The 19,960-nt window shown below is 36.6% G+C and overlaps 1 protein-coding gene across 1 annotated transcript in view; it reads left to right on the top strand.

Annotated features, from left to right (window-relative positions):
• The first annotated feature begins 5,682 nt into the window (after positions 1–5,682).
• Positions 5,683–19,960, top strand: part of LOC134675281 (homeobox protein slou) — a 41,190-nt gene continuing 26,912 nt past the window's right edge. The window contains exon 1 of the mRNA XM_063533503.1: positions 5,683–6,501. Within this exon, the coding sequence (XP_063389573.1) occupies positions 6,222–6,501 (280 nt within the window). The 5' untranslated portion in view covers positions 5,683–6,221. The remainder of the gene's footprint in view (positions 6,502–19,960) is intronic.

Genomic DNA, 19,960 nt, shown 5'->3' on the forward strand with positions numbered 1-19,960 from the left:
CGAGACGTGAACCTAATTGCTATGTATGATGCTAAAAACATTTATAGGTCTTTTAACTATATCTTTACCAATGCGAGACTTTATTGGTACATAAAAATATAAACTAAACAACTAAAACTAAACTACATGCAATATAAAACTTAAAATAATCTTATAAATAGACTTATAAATAAAGAATGCTCCCCAGAATAAAAAATGCTCCTATGTCTTTGCCTATACTAGACACCAGAATAACACCCCACCATGTGCATGGCTGTGTGCGTATTAGGTACTGGAGTCGCCTTTAAGAGCTTACCCCTCTGCCAAAAACCTTGCACAATTGTACGAACTTTTGTATGGACTGACATTTATCTGACATGGCCATTTGTACGTTACGTGCAAAATAGCCATACTGCAGTTGACGTGCCCCTCTCCCGCAAAAGTTGGCAGACTGTTTTGTACAGAAAACAAGGCGTCTCCAGTTACAAAATGCTCTAAGGTACCTAGGTACGTATAGTACAAAAGGGACGGGTGTTTCCGGGTGGATGCCCACGTCGACACTGCGAGTGATTAGGGCAGATTACGGGCTTGTGTTCACGCCCTAACCTAACCTACAGACCTAGAGTCCGACCAAGCTAATTCTGCACAGACTTTCCTATTAAAAGGTGTTATTTTTTGTGAGATTTTTAATTATTTAAGAGGGGCTCCCATACAACAAACGTGATTCTTTTGCCGTTTTTGCGTAATGATACGGAACCATTCGTGCGCAACTCCTACTCGCACTTGTCCGGTTTTTTATTCATGTAAATTTTATAAATATAGCGAGGCATAGTAATATTAACCTCCACGGGCTCGCAACCGTTACCCTGAACCAATTTAGGTGTATTTCCTTTTCTTAGTTATTCACTGAATAGCTCAGCAGGCAAATTGATGCGATTGATTTATTTTAGGCGCTACACATTAAAGTAGATTCATTTAAAAGCTCGTATTTTTGTTATCTGCCTCTCTATCACTCTTGCATATGCGAGCGAGAGCACATAATAAATAATAATACTAGGTACAGAAGACTCACTCTCTAACAAAACGCGTCTGCTACGATCAGGACAGATATGGCCGCCAGGTGGCGACAGCGCCACGCGCGGCTTATGGCTAGCCACCAAAGTTGGTGTGGAACGGATGTACTTCTAGCTACCTGTAGCAAAGCGACGAAATCGCGGAGTGACGCCTGGCGAGAGATCGATTTATGATGTTCGCGGTAGGGCCTCTGATTACAGTGATTACGAACGCAGCGGGAGCTGTCAGTTAGCCGCGGGGGCCTCATTTTGTGTTTCAATTGGTTCCACTAGCGTTGGTGAGTTGAGGTTTTGGGTAAGCCGGAGAATAAACAAATGATAAAAAACCGGCCAAGTGCGAGTCGGACTCGCGCGCCTCTACGCAAGGTTCCGTACCTCTACGCAAAAAACTGCAAAAAAATCACGTTTGTTGTATGGGAGCCTCACTTAAATATTTATTTTATTCTGTTTTTAGTATTTGTTGTTATACTTATAGCCGATAACGGCAACAGAAATTCATACATCATCTGTGAAAATTTCAGCTGTCTAGCTATCACGAACCAACAAGAACCAACAAGTCTATCCTAGAGGAGCTGAAGATCACCACACGGCTCTCTACAAAATGTCAAGAACGCGCACTCAGCTTCTTTGGTCATATCATGCGGTCTAAAAAGCACGACCTAGAAAGGCAAATTATCTTGGGCTAAATAGAGGGCAAGCGAGCGCGAGGAAAAGCACCCACGAGATGGTCTGATGTTGTGAAGAGAGTGGTTGGCGGCAACATGCAGTGCGTGACCCATATGGCTTATGATCGCACACTGTGGAGACGTAGCATACATGGTCGCGATCCTCAGCAATGAGGGACCGAGGAAGAAGAAGAGAAGCTATCACGGGTCATCAGTTTCATGAGATACAGCCTGTTGACAGACAGACGGACAGACAAACGGACAATGGCGTCTAAGTGATAGGGTCCCGTTTTTACCCTTTGGGTACGGACCCCTAAAAAAGGTTAAGGTACTTAATGTCATCTAAATATCTGTTTAGAGTGATTCTTTGATACAAGATATAGGTATCTTGATGTCATGTCCAATTACCTGATACCCGTTTGGGTGCAATCTGGGGCGAAACAAAGTCATCATTATAAATTGATTTTATTTGTGTATTATTTATTTTGACATGTCCACTGCTGAACATAGGCTTCCCCCTTTTTTGGGGGGTGAATGCCATAATCGCCACGCTTGGCAGGCGGGTTGGCGATCGCAGTCGAGTACACCGAATTTGATGGACGCTGCTGCCCGTCCATCGGTGGTCTTGGACGTGGTTTAAGGACATACCCGGGTCCTGGACGCAGTTTAAGGACATACCCGGGTCCCCTGGACGCAGTTTAAGGACATACCCGGGTCCATTTGACATGTGCTTGACATTAAAGGTATTGAATTGAATTGAATTGATCTACAATTAATACAATCAGACGTTACTTTTTACGACTATGTTACATAGTATTTAATAATTTAATAGCATACAAAAGTAAATTTACAAGATAATCACAAGCAAACATTAAAAGCCTAAAGTTGCCTGGAGCATCGTCCCCAGGACGCTTGCTGCGTTTCCCGTTACTTTGCGGAAATCCATATTAATAGTCTGTTCGAGATCCTGAAAACGGTGAAAAATAAAGATAAAGCTCCTAAAAATACGTGTGATACCTCATTAGATTCGTCATGATGTCTAGAAAAATGAATTCGAAGCGTGTATTAGCACACAAGAAATATCAAAAGTTATAAGCAAAAAAAGGGAGAAAACAGTAAATATTTTTTATTTCCCCAATATCTCAAAAAGTATTCATATTTAAGAAACGAAAATTCATATTTTTAAAGAGGAAGATATTTCCAATAAAACATTTCATACTTGCAGAACTGTATCTCCTAACTCCTATTAAAGGTACCAAAATATTAAGTATTTACTTTGTTTATCCGCGAAAAGTAACTTAAAATGGGTAAAATTATTTTATTTTATTTTATTTATTTATATATGATCAGAGCCGCTTAGGTATCTAAGCCGTGTCTTTATTTTGACTTGCTTAATCATTATTTTTTCTAAAATATGTTGCTCATCTGTCTCGATATTAGTGTGCTACTCTGCAGCGGCGCCACCATAATGAATACCAATGAATTATATGGTGAAAGCCGGTGGTAGTCAAGCCGGTAGGGATCGAGTTCTATGTACCTACGCCCTGCCACTGCAGTAATAGTGCTCAAGTCCAGAAGTTCTGGCGCCAGATAATGGTTAATGGACGTCCGGTGATAGCGCTCCCAGCGGGGCAAGGTACGCGAAGGAATCCCGCTCTTTTTATATGAACTTCCATTCCTATACAGCCTGATTTGGTTACGTTGGCTTATTATGGTCGCATTTTAATTGTTTTCAGAGCTATTGCATGTGTGTTCGGGTAATTCCGATAAAGGAGTCCTATAATTACAACGTAATACCTGTGACTCCTATGAGTGGTTTTTGAATGTTTTACGTGATTGCCAATTTTCTAAATTACCCAAAATACACTTTAAGAAAATATCGAGACGCTTACAAAAATATTTCCAAAATATAAGTAAAAAAATAGTAATAATCAAGAAATCTAATAATGATCAATCTGAAAAAATATGTTTATGCTATTAGGTATTTTTTTACCAAAAGTTACGCGTCAAATAAATATATAAATTATACAAGTACCTAAAGACCAATAAATATAAATTATAATCTTTCTAATATCTAATTTTTCGTGGTAATACAGCCTGGCAAAAAAGAGAAGAAATTAAAAAGTGGAAACACTGTACCTAGTGTCGTCCCGTTCTCTTACATAAATTGATTTGAAAGGGACGACACTACAGTGTTGCCACTCTTTAATTTCGAAAAATATATAATCGGCAGGGCGCGGTTTATATTTTTAAATGTACAGTTTATATAAATTTTTATTTGTAAGCCTTAGTTGTATGTAATTTGTATTATTATGATTATTCTTTATTAAAGTTTTATTTATAATACCTAATCGAACTTAAAAAAAAAATATTTTCTCTCATATTCGATCTCCAAGCACCCTGTAAATCGCTTTTTCTTATCGGAAGGGCGTATCGGAGCAGAAATCGTGCGTGTCATCGTGCTCTCTAAAAGGACAGAAACTGTATGAATAGCCCCGACGGTTACGTCCTTTTGTGTGCAGTTAATAGCATTGGTGTTACTAAATGACGACGATCAGCTTGGATATTGAGACAGAAATAAGAAATTTATTGGTAGTTTTAATGTAAATGGACTGAGTAAGCTCGACTTTGGACCGGGACAAGACCGATGTCGCTGGCCATCAAATTGGGGGTTTCAGAAAAAAGTGTAGGTACCATTACTTTTGACGTGATAACGTCTTATAAATCGATGAACACCGGTAGCATGCACGAAAAAGTGTCACGTTTATACGGATCTCCATGGTAACGTTGTGGACAGATCTCCATGGTAACGTTACGTAATGTAATGGTACTGTTTTCTTATGACGTCATCACGCAAAATTGAGTCGCTTAACTTCAAAGTCGGGTAAATCCATCTGTCAGATTATGCGATTTTGGTATTAAGAAAACGTAATAGGGTAGATATTTGCTGAGAGGGTCCAATGGATTTACCCGAGTTTGAAGTTAAGCGACACAATTATCGACAACCATATTTTATTTCGAAAACCTAACATCTCTTGGGTTATTTCGACGCAGAATCACGAGGACTCAAAGTATCATTTTTATGTCGCACACCTAAGACTAAAAATTTGTATGATTAAAGGAAAAAATTAAAAAAATTTTTTTTTGGTACGTATTGATATTGAGTTATTATGAGTAAATACAGATAGGGCAGAGCAAGCAGCTTTCGTACCTACATAATACCTATATTATTATTCTTTATAATTTTCTTACATCAATAATATGTTTTTAATATTATAGTTTCTTAATAATTTGGTTTTATTAAGAGTATAATACTTAGTTATTAAAGATTTTGCATATTGAACTCGTGGACCATAGTTTTCCTTAACGTTCGTTCTTTAACGTTCTCACTATCGAATGTCATTTACGGAACTCATGGTAGAGTTACTGGTCTATATAGTTGCGTGGTTTTCCGGTGCCTAATTGTTAGTACCTATTGTTTCAGCATTCCCGATGCGTGTTGTCAAACAGATTAACGGTGGCGGTCATTCCATTCACAAAGTGTGTTTCCGCGCAAACTGGCCATTAGGAGTAGGATTGTTTGTAATGTTTTTTATCATGGAAACCATACCTAGTCTACGCAGACGAAATCGCGGGCAGAAATTAGGTGGTAAGTAACAAATAAATTTCAAATATCTGTGTCATAGTTCCTAACACTTACTTAAAAACTAATTTGCTACATTAATACGACTGTAATTACCCGTATAAATACGAGTAGGTACTTATAGTGCTCAAATTCCATCATTAGATATTCGTATCAAAACAAACTGTCAAAATAATCTTATTTTCTCAGCTAAATATGTACTAAGAGAGCTAATGATTTTATCTCTATCGTTAGATCCTTATCCTACAAATGTGGCCTCATGTCATGACAGATGACCATGACCTATATCTGAGAAGTAGTTCTAGAATCTCTGGAATCTGGCGTCTAAAAATCAAGCCTAATAGCCAGTATTGTTTTAGCATTTACGACGCGTGTTGTCAAACAGTTTAACGGTGTCGGCCATTACAAACACTGCGGCCGCGGACTCCAACCACCGCCTCTAATATTCATAAGTCAATTTCCTGGCCCATTAATACGTAACGAAGTCTCGCAAATGGCCTTATCGCTCGCGCCCGATTACTTGCCGCCGCTCTCTTACATAATTCAGCGTATTAAACGAAATTGTTTAAACCTTATTGCTCGATTACGTCTCCCCACCCCTGGCACGCCTCGGGGCCTGCCGCCAATCGTAGCTCAGCCCCCTCCTAGCCCACCGAAGTCCCCGCCTCGCGCGACTCCCGTTTCAGTTGGTACCGAACGCTCCCGATAGACGGACTGGATTACAGTGTCCATACGCTTAACAATATAAACTTTTTTCTTAAGTGTCATGTGATAGTGCTTTATAAACTATTTTTTTTCAAACTGACTGAGCACGAGAATTATATCCAGACAGATGTACAGAGTTTACACATAGGCCTTGCTATGACGATGCTTGCGATGGCGCGAGGGTCAGAAGAAAGGCGAGAGGATGAGGCAGAGGCCGAAGCGGGGGCCGAAGTAGATGTAGTGGGCGTTGAAGAGGCCGCGCCCGTAGATTTAACGAGGAGGCTAGGCCTCACGAGGCCGCCGGAGAGGTCGGCGATAGCATTTTCAGTAGAAAATATTCTAGACCCTAATAAGTTTACTGGAAGGTCGGAGGTGCCGTTGAGATACGACGAGCAGTATTGGAGGCCGCATTATGATAGAGATGACAGTGATTCAGGTGAGTTTTTCTTCTACAGACTTCATTGTTTCTTTTCTTTCTTCGACATGCAATAGTTATTTCTATTGGTATAGGTATTTCTATACACGTTCATAGAATTTCTTGAGGGTACTTTTAATTAACAATTTAGGTAAAAATATCGTTATTTACGGAATGGGGACTTCAATATCAAAATAGAAATTACAGGTACAACATATCCATTTAAAAACTTTGAATTGCTTATCATAGAAACAACTTAAAAACTTACTTGGAAAGTAAAATGCTCTAGTGAAACGTATCACTTTCCGCCCACTTTGTAGAACAAAAATGACCCTTTCAGAACATGAGAAATGAAAACATTTAAATTTTAAGCAGGTAAGTAAATACTCTTTATTGCTTCAATAACAATACATTTTACATGTAAAATTACAATGAAAATTTAGAAGAAAATTATAACAATAGGCAGAAATACTACGGAAAAAGAAAACTGAAAAGGGAAAGGTAGTAGGTACAGTCAAGTGTAAAAATATGGGTAGGAATAGATAACTTACTGAAAAATATGTCCCATAGTTCTTAATTCGCTGACATATAGAGCAGGAAATAATTTTGAGATGATTTGTGCCCCCACTGTGTGTTGTGTACCCACTTGACAGTACTTAAATAAAAATGAAGTGGATTCCAATAAGGGTGGTTTTTACAAGCATTCGGTGGGGTGCCGCGCGGTTAGCGAAGTTAGTTGGATTCTTATTGGATCATATTTATTGTACCTACGGTAAAAAGTTTTTGTTATTACGAGTAGCAGTATATTATACAGATAAGGAAGAGCAGATTACTTTCGTACATGTGTTTTTACAATCTTATTTACCTACATCAATATATTGTTAAATCATTTTAGTTTTTTATTTATTTACTTAGTTTTAATAAGAGCAGTGTTTTGGTGTTATTAATGGTAATAATATTAAAATATATTATAATTACATAAATAATTCGGGACGAACGTGAATTTATTACAATTATTTTATTTCGCTACATATTGTTTTAAAAGGTTTATGTAAATAGGTACTATGTCATACAATTAAATAAATAAATTATATAATAAAGTTATTTCGGGTTCCGTTTGCTTTTGAAAAATCTAAGATACATAAGCCGGCAGCTATGTAAGTAGTTATATAAGCCCGATAAACATACCTACTGCCTTATTTTTCATCTGACGCTATAAAGATTTTTTGATTTTAGATATTAAATATATTCGAAAAAGTGTACCATTAAAATCTGTTTTAGCTTCTTTATATGATGTTCAGTCAACGGTAAAAATATGGGTGTAGACAACTTACTCAAAAATATGTCCCATAGTTCTTAATTCACTGACATAAGAGTTATGGGACATGTTTTTGAAATGATTTGTACACCCATATTTTTACCGTTGACTGTTCAATATAATCATATATTATGTACTTAAAAATATTATTTATTACATAATTGAAAATTTTTGTTTGTAAGGCTAATTAAAATAAATGCAAACCACAAATGTCAACAAACTAAACTAAATCTTAAATATACTAATATGTCATTTGGTAGGTAAGTACCATCAGTTTATTTCGACGCAGAAGACAACTGTCTAAGATTCTTTTGCAAGGGTGATACTTATAGTCCGACACGAGATAGGTACTAGAAAATTATTGAGGGCGCCACTTCCAACGTAACTGTCACATCTTTGACGTGAAATGTTTAAACATGGCAACAATTTAGTATGTAAATTTGTTAGTTCCATTTTATTTAATTTCTACTATTTTACAGGGTTGGGCAGATTAAGTGTCCTAGTTTTAAATAACCATAAAATTAAAACAAAGCTTCAAATCTGAACATTAAACTTGTTTTTATTTTAAGCATACTCTATATTTACAAAATTAATTCATAAGCTCAAATCGCTCTCCTTTAACCTGTATAACTTTACGCATTCTACCATAGAATGAGTTGCACGCGGCACGCACTACCTCATCTGGTATATCGTCACATATCTTGACTAACCGATGATTGAATGAATTTAAATTCATTCCCTGTGTGCTGCCAATCCTGCTGAGCATGTATCCCCATATAGAAAAGTCCAACGGATTCAAGTCTGGTGAAGATGCAAGCCATTCTTGCCACGGTATAAAATCTGTCAAATTTGTTCGACACCAATCTTGTGTACGTTTAATTTTGTGAGACGGGGCACTGTCTTGTTGAAAGCAATAAAAGTCATCCCCAAACAACTTTCGGATATTTTCTAGCATATGACCCTGCAACACGTTCTGAATATAATAGTCGTAGTTAATTTTTACTCCCCGGTCAATGAACAGCAGTGGTAGTTTGCCCCTAGGTGATATGGCACGCCATACCATGACAGCCGACGAACGCTTTGAAACCGCTGTACGGCTAATTTGTCTACTGGAATATCCCTTAATGAAGCACCGTAAACGCGATAATTTTGTTGATTGTGGCTATCTTGCAATTGAAACATCTTTTCGTCGGAAAAAATAATATCTTGCACGTTCGGAATTTTTGCTTGTATAAATTTACAACGAACTGGCATTCCGCGTGCATGTTGATAACAATATAAAAACAATAGATATCAAGCTGACGTCTAGAAATCATATAAAGACGCATAAATTCTCGATTAATAAAAAATAAAATAGTTAAAAAAAGTTGCGCTATATTTAAGTAAAATGGCAGTACAAAACAAGGACACTTAATCTGCCCAACCCTGTATATCGCACTATAGGTACGACTCCAAATCAGATTGAATATTTCTAAAGTACTTCGGCGAAAAAAAGTTTTGGTACAAAATAACCGCAAAAAATAAACCCAAAAATAGTTTACATTGTATACCTACTCTACACGCTTGCACGCTCGCGTTCGTAATTGAGACATCAACTTTGACACGACACCACTTGAATCGTGCGTGTGAAAAACTTGAAATCGGTATATTTTATCACTTATTGATATGCCGTTAAAGCTCAATATCATTTAGGATGTTTATTTGAGGAGTGTATTGTATTTTTTGTTAATAAACAGTTTAAACGGCGTCACGTACTCAATCTATTTTACAAAGCGGAGTAATAACTAATAGGTATTGTTGATTCAACTACCGGTAATTTTAACAACTTAATTTAAATACTAAATTATGTGTTAACAGCTGTCTTGTTAATGATTTTGACTAACTATATGTTACGAGTGTAGATGAAAAAACCTTCCTTATTTATGAATGAATTATTAACTAATTATTACAAAATGGGTAAATAAGGCTACATACTGGAATTACTATAGGTATTATGAAAATGTCATGTAGATAATGCTATAGGTATCTTGAACATATCGTTTTTTTAGGGTGGAAAATGTATTTTAACGCCGCGGCGGCGGATCCTTCGAATTGAGTTTTTAGAAACGGGATTGATCGATTAAATTATAACATACCGGTATATAATACTTTACAAACTTGCTAAAAACTTGAGGAACGGGGTGACTCATTTATGAATGCGTCAAAATATGACAAAAATAATGTCTGTACACATAGATAACGTGTCTTTGGTAATGAAAGAATGGAACAATGTTATCTCCAAATTCTTGTATTTCTATATTACAAAAACGTTACATTTCAATGTAATAAATATTGTTTAAAATTAATTGGTTTACGCACGTACAAACTTTGTGCAATATAACCTCGATTCGCGGTACACTACCGTCGGTAACCGATAGATGTAATAAATTATTAAAATATAAATATTTTCCGATTTAAAAAAAGCTTATACTTAGCAGCGACATCAAGCATTTTTTTTAAGTCGGACTGTAGGTAAGTATCTACTGACTTAGATTTAATACTTGATTAAGCGGCTAACTAACGATGGTGATATAACCTAATTGATCATTATTAACGGATCCGAAATTACTGTAATCTTGCTTGTTTTGCTTCTGTCACGCCTGTCAAACTGATCTGCTGGAACTGGGAGAACCAATTACGTGTACAATAAACTTTTTTTGACAGACATTCCGATTTTAAAGAATTTTAATTACTTTGATTTGGCTGTTGAAGTTGAACTTACAAAATAGTGGTTCTACGGTTGTTGTCACGGTTTTGCGACGGAAGACAGTTAAAGTTGGTACACTAATGCATTAACATAGAAGGTGAGATGTTGTTTATATTTTAAAGAAAACGGTTTTTTTGTATTATTACCTACTATTAAGTAGGCGTTTATAGGCGTTAATTATTCTTAATGTACATTCTAGTTTTGACGGTCTTCCTTTATTTCTCTTTTCTCTTTCATTATGACATAAAAATATTAGTCGAAGAGAAGTGGCCGGTCAGTTGACAGTCCGGAAACTGTAACGCTGTCAACGGGACAGATGTACAAAGTGGCGTCTCCTGTTTGGTTTACCTGTACGGATGTGATGGTTGTTCTTGTCTACGTGACAGCATGATAAAAGGTATCCGTCACTTTCAATCCCGTTCTTTTAAAAAGTGATGGATATTTTGTCACGTGGATAAAGTCATCCATAATAGGCCTGCTGATGCCTTAATTTATGTCGCATTATTTCAATTAAATTAAATTAGACAAAAAACAATAATATTGTTTAAGTATATGTATAATACTTTGCGCCTTATTCAAATTACAGTCATATTTTAAGTAGGTAGGTACTTAGTAGTAGTTAGTAGTGATGAAAGGCAAAATATTGTGGCAAAGTAAAAGTTATGTATGAGTCTTGCGCTAATACATATACCTACGGACAAGTATATACAAGCGAAATGCACGATAACATTGATGTCATTCTGATGTTAGTGTACTTCGAATAGGGTATAGGCTACTTTCCTACTAGTCAAATCAGCTTTTTTTTTAGAACTGTCAAAACGATTTGCTAATATGAAATTTATATGTAACATTACACAATGACGTCATGGTCAACTCACCTATTTTTTAAATTTCTATCCAATTTATTAAATAGAACTTGTGTTTAAAAATAACTGCTATATTTTTTTTTCTAATTAACATCTGGTGCTTTATTTCATGCATGGCGTGAAATAATATATTTTACGTACAGTCAAATAGCCTATTGGCCTGATAGACTCTTGCCTGTATTCGGATTTCGAGATAATTACAAGATCTAGAGACGATCTAGAGATCAACTAGATCTACATTAGATATCGACCGTTCAAGAGGACCTCCAGAATCGCGGAAACGTCAAATTTGACATATCTATCTTACAAATATCTTTAAATTATCCATATCGTAACTTGTTGAAGTCTAGTAGAAATCTAATTCATTTTCCGAATCGAGCCGATAGACTCTGTCCGGTCTGTCAGACCGGAAACAGTAACGCTGTCAACGCAACAGATGTACAAAGGTGGCGTCTGTTCCTGGTGATTTGATGCTCATATTTTTAAACGTTATATTTGATCTTTAAAATATATTATCAAATAGATGTCAAAATAATTCATGGAGATTTCAATACCTACCATCTCACAGTTTTCTGTTTTTAAGTCAGAAGTTTTTTGTAAGTCAGAGTCTCGTTTGACCGTTTTTTCTATAATTTGTTATATGCAACATGTTGCTTTAAAACTACATTAAATTTGGTGTTTAAGTCCTATAATTACAACAACTACAAAAAAATAAAAACCTATACATAGATGTATTTTAATTTTATTCAAAATTCCTAAAATAAACGTGATTTCTACTATATTTCCTAACTTGTAGTAATCGAATCGTTCTTTTATTTAACTGTTATTTCAAAGAAACTATCTATGTGTAACATATTGAATATAAAATAACTTATTAAAATAAACTAAAACTACAAACAAAATAAAAGGGTCTGTGGTTACAGACACTACCATCCACAACTGTGGGCACATTGCTGGATAATACTACATTCCGTTTGGCCACATGTTTAAGAATAGGGGCATCAACAAACATACCCCACCGCGGTGCCAATGCGGAATTATGGTGGATAATCTGGGCCACCACGGCCTCTCATGCAGCCGTAGCGCTGGAAGGATCCCCCGCCACGCCAGCCTCAACCTCAACGTCATCCGAAGGGCCCTTGTCAGTGCCAAGGTACCGGCGGTCCTCGAGCCCAACGGTCTGGCCAGGGTCGATGGCAAGAGGCCTGACGGAATGACGCTGGTGCCTTGGAGTATGGGACGGCCACTTGTCTGGGACGCTACGTGCGTAGATACCCTGGCGCCGTCCCATATTCCAGGCACCAAAGTTGGCGGTGGTGCGGCCGCATCCTCGGCCGAAAGCCTCAAACGCCGCAAATATGTAACACTAGGTAGTAGCTACATATTTGCGGCGTTTGGTGTGGAAACCTTGGGGCCGTGGGGACCAAGCGCGCGTCGCCTCTATGGGGAGTTATCAAAGCGCCTCATAGAGGCCTCCGGTGACCAGAGGGCTGGCCTATATTTTTTAGGGCAAATTTTTTATTTATAAGTTTTAGTGTTTTGCTATAAAGTTGTAAAAATGCTATTAAATAAAAATAAAATTAATACTAAAATGAAAGAAACTTACCTATAAAATAAAAACCCAATTATAATTTAACTGTAAAATAATGATTATAAGTAAACTGAAAAAACAACTAACTAAATAATACATTACTAATTCTAACCGACTTAAATTTAAAGAGTTGTCGCTATTTTGTGTAAAGCGACGCGATTTAACCGACGATACGAAAATAGCCGACTCTCCCCAAAATTTTTAACTACCTAATATTTATGTGTCAATTTCTATCGATTTTTCAAGCTCGAAGTAGGTAAAGTCATTGCGCTAGTTTTCGTCCATGCTCTAGTTTTCGTCCACTTGACGGATTAGCAAATAATATATTTCATTATTAATTTGCTAGGTAAGTACTTGTGAAATATCATTTTCATATAAATAAATATATTGTTTCGATATTAAGGATCGCAACAAGTCCAAATTTGTGCAGCAATGTTTTATATTCAAATTCCGTCAAGTGGACGAAAACTAGAGCCGGATGAAAACTAGCGCAATGACCCTATGTATGTCTACGTAAGTACGTAGGGACCTATATTGTTTTTACGACTTCCGTAAATCCCGTAAAGCAGTTATTGCGAAGCGTCCAAGCTTTAGATCCAATTTGATAAAGTTCTGCCAAATCCTTTGATCTACCCAATGGCTATGGCTACTCGGCCGTAATGTTGCATCTCTGTCGTTCGGCAGGGAAACGAAGGGGATGCAGCGTATTAGGCCAACCATGTGAAGAGATCGCTTATCTGTTTATTTGCGAATTATATTGGTTCCGCTATTTGACTGTAGATCACTTGTATAGGTACAGTCACCATCAGATATATCGGAGCGGCCGAGGTGCTCAAAAATATCTGAACACGCAGTCTAACGCCTTGACAATAGAGGCGTGTTCAGATATTTGAGAGCACCTTGGCCGCTCCGATATATCCGATGGCGACGGTACCTATAACCTATAACTATTATGTTAGTTGAGTGTGCTCAGAGCATAAAAAGGTCAACCACGGCGTTGCATGAACAAGAGATTCCCTTTGGCAGGATTGGTCCGTAGGACCCAAGGATGGATTTAAGAAGTGGAGCCACCGAGATTTTTGATGCAGGTGGGGGGGGGGGGGGTTTAAGCGTCTGCGACGTCTGAGGTTAATAATTCTTTAAGTTTAGGTTCTAAGTCAAGTTTAGTATCATTTTCAACTAAATCAAAGACGTAGACATGATTTCATCGAAATCAGTTCAGCGTTTATTGATTTCCCATACAATCCTACACCTTACCTTTCATTTTTAAGGTATTTTTTTGGAATAAAAACTATCCTATGTTCTTCCCCGGGACTCAAACTATCTCTATATCAAATTTTATCTAAATCGGTTCAGCGGTTATTGAATCCCCATACAAATTTGCTCCTCCCTTTTCACACCCTTAATGGATGATTTTTGAGATTAAAAGTTTGCTATGTTATTCCCTGGGACTAAAACTATCTCTGTACCAAATTTTAACTAAATTGATTCAGCAGCTAAGCGTGAAGAGGAATTAAAAAAAAGTATTTTTTTCATATTTTATGTGTTTTTACTTCAGAATGGTGTCATTATGATATCAGAAATGAATTCGGCACCCCCGATCTATAAAACGATACCAAGGTATCAAGATCAAGTTGAGAGTCCCCCCCCCTAAAAATTTACATCAAAAATCTCGGTGGCTCCACTTCTTGAATCCATCCTCGGGTCCTAACCTAAGGACCAATCTTGCCAAAGGAAATCTCTTGTTCATGCAACGCCGTATGTTAGGCCCAGCACCATCCGCTATGTACCTACATACGACATGGCAAGTCTAGCTATACCTGTTTAGTTTTTTAGCATTAGCATAGATTTAAAAAGAACTACCCAAAACATCATCATCATCATGAGTGTTATTCTCGGGAATTGGACACCAAAAAACATCTTTCATGATTACTTCAAAAGTTAACTCATGGGTACGTAACTAGGTACTTTTAAGGAGATGCAGTGTTATTAATAAAATATAAATGTAAAAAAATAAGGTGTAGGGGGTTAAATATTGACTGGCGAAGCATATGCAATGCGGTCAGATACGCAGGTAGGTAAATACTGTGTACATTGATTCCTGAAAAATATGTACCTAGTGAAGTTTCAGGAAATAAGAGAGCTCTACAATCTATATCCCTCACACAGACACACTCACTTAAATTTTAAAAGTCAAGGCACTCAAACTCAGGCGCCATTCATTTATTACGTAAGACGATTTTTGCCAGTTTTTGACCCCCTCCTACCCCTATGCAAGAAAAAACGTTCGATATTGGTTTAGTCTGACATTGCTTTTTAGTTAATACTGTAGCCACCGTTGGCGCTAGTAGTATATGCAGCTGTAATGCTCAGCCAAGGTATGGTCGGACCGGATCGATACAGTGATTGTGAGCACGATGCTTGTTTATGTATTAAATAATCTTAGTTGTAAATAGTCGTTATGTTGTAACTTCATGCTGTGTAACTTTTTTTTTATTTAACTATTTGTTTACTGTATGTTATTTCTATGTCTTTTTTTTCTTCTTGTATGTTACCTCCCGTGATTCTTCTCACTTGATGGTCTCATCGGAAGATCAGCGCTGGAAGCCACCAGCAACATGCTGAGATGGGGCCATTTCGTGGCACTTTAATCTTATTTTGTGTTTTCTTGCATATAATGTATTGTACCGATTGTTTGTGTTTACGAATAAATCTATTCTATTCTATTCTAAAAAATAAGAAAATAGCCGACCCCCTCCCGTGTTTAATATTTATTACGTAAGAATCTAAAGTAATTTTTATTTTTTGGTAATAATCAATTTTGGTTTTAATTTAAAGTTTTTCTCATCGTTAATTTTGATCTGTTCAGGGGCGTAATACCCACTCAGAAAGTGGATCTGCCACTGAAACATTTCAGGAACAATGGGTTTTCAAAGTGTAATCTTAAATTCGCGAATTTTATGATCTTACGTAAGGACTATCAAAATGGGAGAGCCACCTCTTGTAAGAAAAAATAAGACATGATCGAACCCCCTCCCCCTAAATCGTCTTACGTAATAAATGAATGGCACGCAGAAAAACGTTATGTACCTTCTTATTAAGGTTGACGAAATATAAAATAAGCCGATCTCTCGAACAAGTTTAAACAAGATCGGGTCACTTTATATTTCTTCAACTTTACCTACAAGATTTTTTATTTCCTACGCGCCCCTTTTATAACTTGTAGCTGACTTACATACTTCAAACAAACTCCATAATAAAACCCGAACTAAATATTTACACAGGCGAACACAATTTGGGCTCCATCGGCCTCCTATAATATGCAATGGAATATCGCCCCTGCACCTTCTAGTGATGTGCCTTTAATATTTCCATTTATTTGTATTTATTGCAAAAGCAAGGTCAGAACGAGATATCTGAATTTAGTTTCTAATGTACTTAAATAAATATTTGAAATGCGTGCTTATTAGGTACGTTTTTATAAATACACAGACATTAAAACTTTCATCTGACTGTGTAGAGTCATAAAAATGTAATGCCGTGAGTTGATTGAGTAAAAATTAATTTGTGTGTCAAACTACATATTTGCAATAGTTTGAAAATATTTATGGTTACAAAACGGCATTCGCCAATTTTTTATATTTTTGTTGATTAATTTTTACTTGCACATGCACACATGGTGATTTATTAAACAGAAAATCGTAATTAAATTCCAAAAAAGTAAGACTATGTTGCCACTGCAATAATTTGTTTGTAAAATAGTAAATTCCTTTTTATAAATCAACACGCTAAGATAATTTATTTATTGGTAATTTTACTCCTACGACTTAAAAAAGTACTTTCATTTTTATGTAAAATACCTACAAGACGCGCTACTCAAAAGTGGCAACATTGTCTTACTTTTTTTGGAATTTAATAATGATTTTCAGTTTAGGCAGATTTATTCCCTAATAGCGTTATTCATAAGTGCGCTACTGGCCTAAATTAGCTATGAATCGTGTGTATTTATCTGTCAATTTGACTTATAATATATCTTCTTCTTCCTCGCGTTATCCCCGCATTTTGCCATGGCTCATGGGAGCCTGGGGTCCGCTTGACAACTAATCAAGTCAATTTGACTTATGTATTTATAAGAAACATAATTTAACTAAATCAAGTCCGTAAAGTTTTATGTAAGGGGTAAAACATCCCATCACTACTCGTATAATATGCAACGGAAAATCGCCCCTGCACCTTAAAACCTCACCCGCAAACACTCAAAATAAGAACACGAATCTGCTTGCCCGACGATTGGTCGACAGAGCGAGACAACACACGTCTAGTAAGGCCAGAGGGAGACAGGGATAGCCGACCCTTTGCGCACCAATCCGTGAAATTAGACTCGTCTAAACGAATCTAACGATTATTTTATTATCCTTTTTGCGCTAAGATTTGTTCCTTGCTCAGTCAAATAAAAAGGAAAGGTGAGTAAGCGAGGGTCAAGCGTCTCGCGTTTAGGAGCGGCCTATTTGCCGGGTGTTTAGGCAGGAGAGCAATGGCCGGTGTATTACCGGGGCGGCAAATTTTCTGCTTATATGGCTTTCCTAGATTTTTTACACTAAACTGATGTAAATACTTACATCACGAAATCGTCCAAATTTAATGATTCGTTTAAATATTTCACACCTATTGACCTAGATGCCCTAGTCTATGAAAACTATGGGCCCGATTCGGATTTTGAATTAGAGATCTATCTAATTAGACATCTTTTAGACATCATCAAGATACGATAACGATATGTTTAAGATCTAACCTGCCAAATTTGACATTTGCGCGATTCTGGAGATACTCTTGAACGATTTCCACAGGATATGACTTAGAGATCCAATTCACATCTAATAGATATCTTACTCTATCTAACGTAAAAGTGACATTGGTTGCCCGAATTGCACTGCAAAAGAGAACTAGTTGATGTCTAAACGTATCTAGAATGGATCTAGTACGTGTCGTCTCTTGTGAATATCTTGAAGTTCGAATACGGCAGTATGACCAAGATAAATAATGATCTACATATTAGGATAAAAGCGAGGATGATGGTCTTGCGTTAGGAGCGGCCATTTTGCCGGGTGTTTAGGCAGGAGAGCAATGGCCGGTGTATTACCGGGGCGGCAAATTTTCTGCTTATATGGCTTTTCTCTATTTTTACACTTATTTATTTAATCGTATGGCAAGATTCGAGTCGCTTAAAGTATTAGTCGACAGCCCTAAGAGAAAGTTGGCAACCATGAAGACTTGCTCGCTCCTAGTGAAGACGCAGCCCTATGGACCTGTTATAATGGTGAAAGAAAGACCGAGTACCTACACTTAATTATGTTTATTATGATTAATATTTATGGAGCACATATAAATGTAAGACAGACATTGGATATAGTTCTTTAATCATTTATTACTTTCTAATACTTTATTTTTATACTAAACTGATGTAAAAATACATCACCAAATCGTCCAAATTTAATGATTCGTCTAAATATATCACACCTACTGACCGAGATGCCATAGTTTATGAAAACTATGACCAAGATAAATGATCTACATATTAGTATAAAAGCGAGGATGATGGTCTTGCGTTAGGAGCGGCTTATTTGCTAGGTTTTTAGGCAGGAGAGCAACCCAACAAACAATTAGGCGACACTTAGCACTTATTTTATCACCTAAAGACATATAACGGCTGTAGAATAGCTATATACTCTAAGCTTACAGGCTCTGGTGAAATCAAGGTCTTTAAGAGGTCCATGTATAGCTTTAAGATCCACAGTAGCCGTTTTGGCCGCTATAATGGATCTTAAGCAGCTAGTGTTATAGCTCAAAGTGAATTCTACCACCTTAACATCTATATGAGTAATAAGCAGCTGCAATTTTCACTTAAGGTTCTAAACAGGCGATAATAACTCTTTTATAGCTCCGTTACTCGCAATCGCTTCTTAACTCTCTTGTCTCACTTACAGTCGAAAAGAGAAGTTATGAGTCACTTTTATAGATCATGTAGTCGCAGACGGGCGTTATTCAATACCTTAGTACATCTTATAGTGTTATTAGAGTCTTACTTACAACCTAAGCCTATAGCGCCATGTTAATATGACCGATGAATCAATAAGCAAAACAAAAACTGTTAATTAGAACGTAAATACTTAATAAAAATCGATACTTTTACTCAATATAGACATAATGTTAGTATTGTTGTATTTAAAACCGGACTTCACGTATATTGTGTAATTTTGCGAAAATTAAATACGGTGGACCACAATTTAAAAAATATTATATTCAGATAAATATGCAAAGGATCAGAGGCCCTTTAAAATTTTGTTAGTAATACATATAGTTATTGACAGTGTAATTAATTTCGCCATCATAAATCCGCAGATAACACCGGCATCGGTGAACTAAAATAATTATTTGCTTTTATTTATCCGCCATTACATTTCACTTCAAGCTGTCACAGTGCAAGCTTACAAATAATAATACAAAATGGAAACATCTGCTACCAAAGCAGGCAGGGCTAAGGAAAAAATGTGCAATTACCTTCTTGAGTGTTACAAATATTGACTTTAAATGCTAATATACCATCTAAAGCTGTAAGTATCATCTATATAGCTCTACACTACTACTCAAACAGTTAGTAGTCACTTATTTGGCACCCTTTTAAATCCTAAGTTGTTAATCAACGCTATTACAGCACTACTTTAGCGCTCTTCTACTACAACAGTTTGTAGTCGCCTATATGTAACCCATATAGCTCCTAAAGAATTAATTAACACTATTGTAGCTCCACTATACCGCTCTTATGTATCTTTTTTTATCCGCTAACCCTACTGTAGCACTGTTATAAATCTTACGGTGATAAAATTTGTGCCCAATCCGGGGTTAAAACGGGGTTATAGCCGGCTATAACTCCTATTTTTAGAGTACCTACTAACAACACC

This window comes from Cydia fagiglandana, chromosome 21 (genome assembly GCF_963556715.1).
Source record: "Cydia fagiglandana chromosome 21, ilCydFagi1.1, whole genome shotgun sequence".
NCBI classification, from domain to species: domain Eukaryota; kingdom Metazoa; phylum Arthropoda; class Insecta; order Lepidoptera; family Tortricidae; genus Cydia; species Cydia fagiglandana.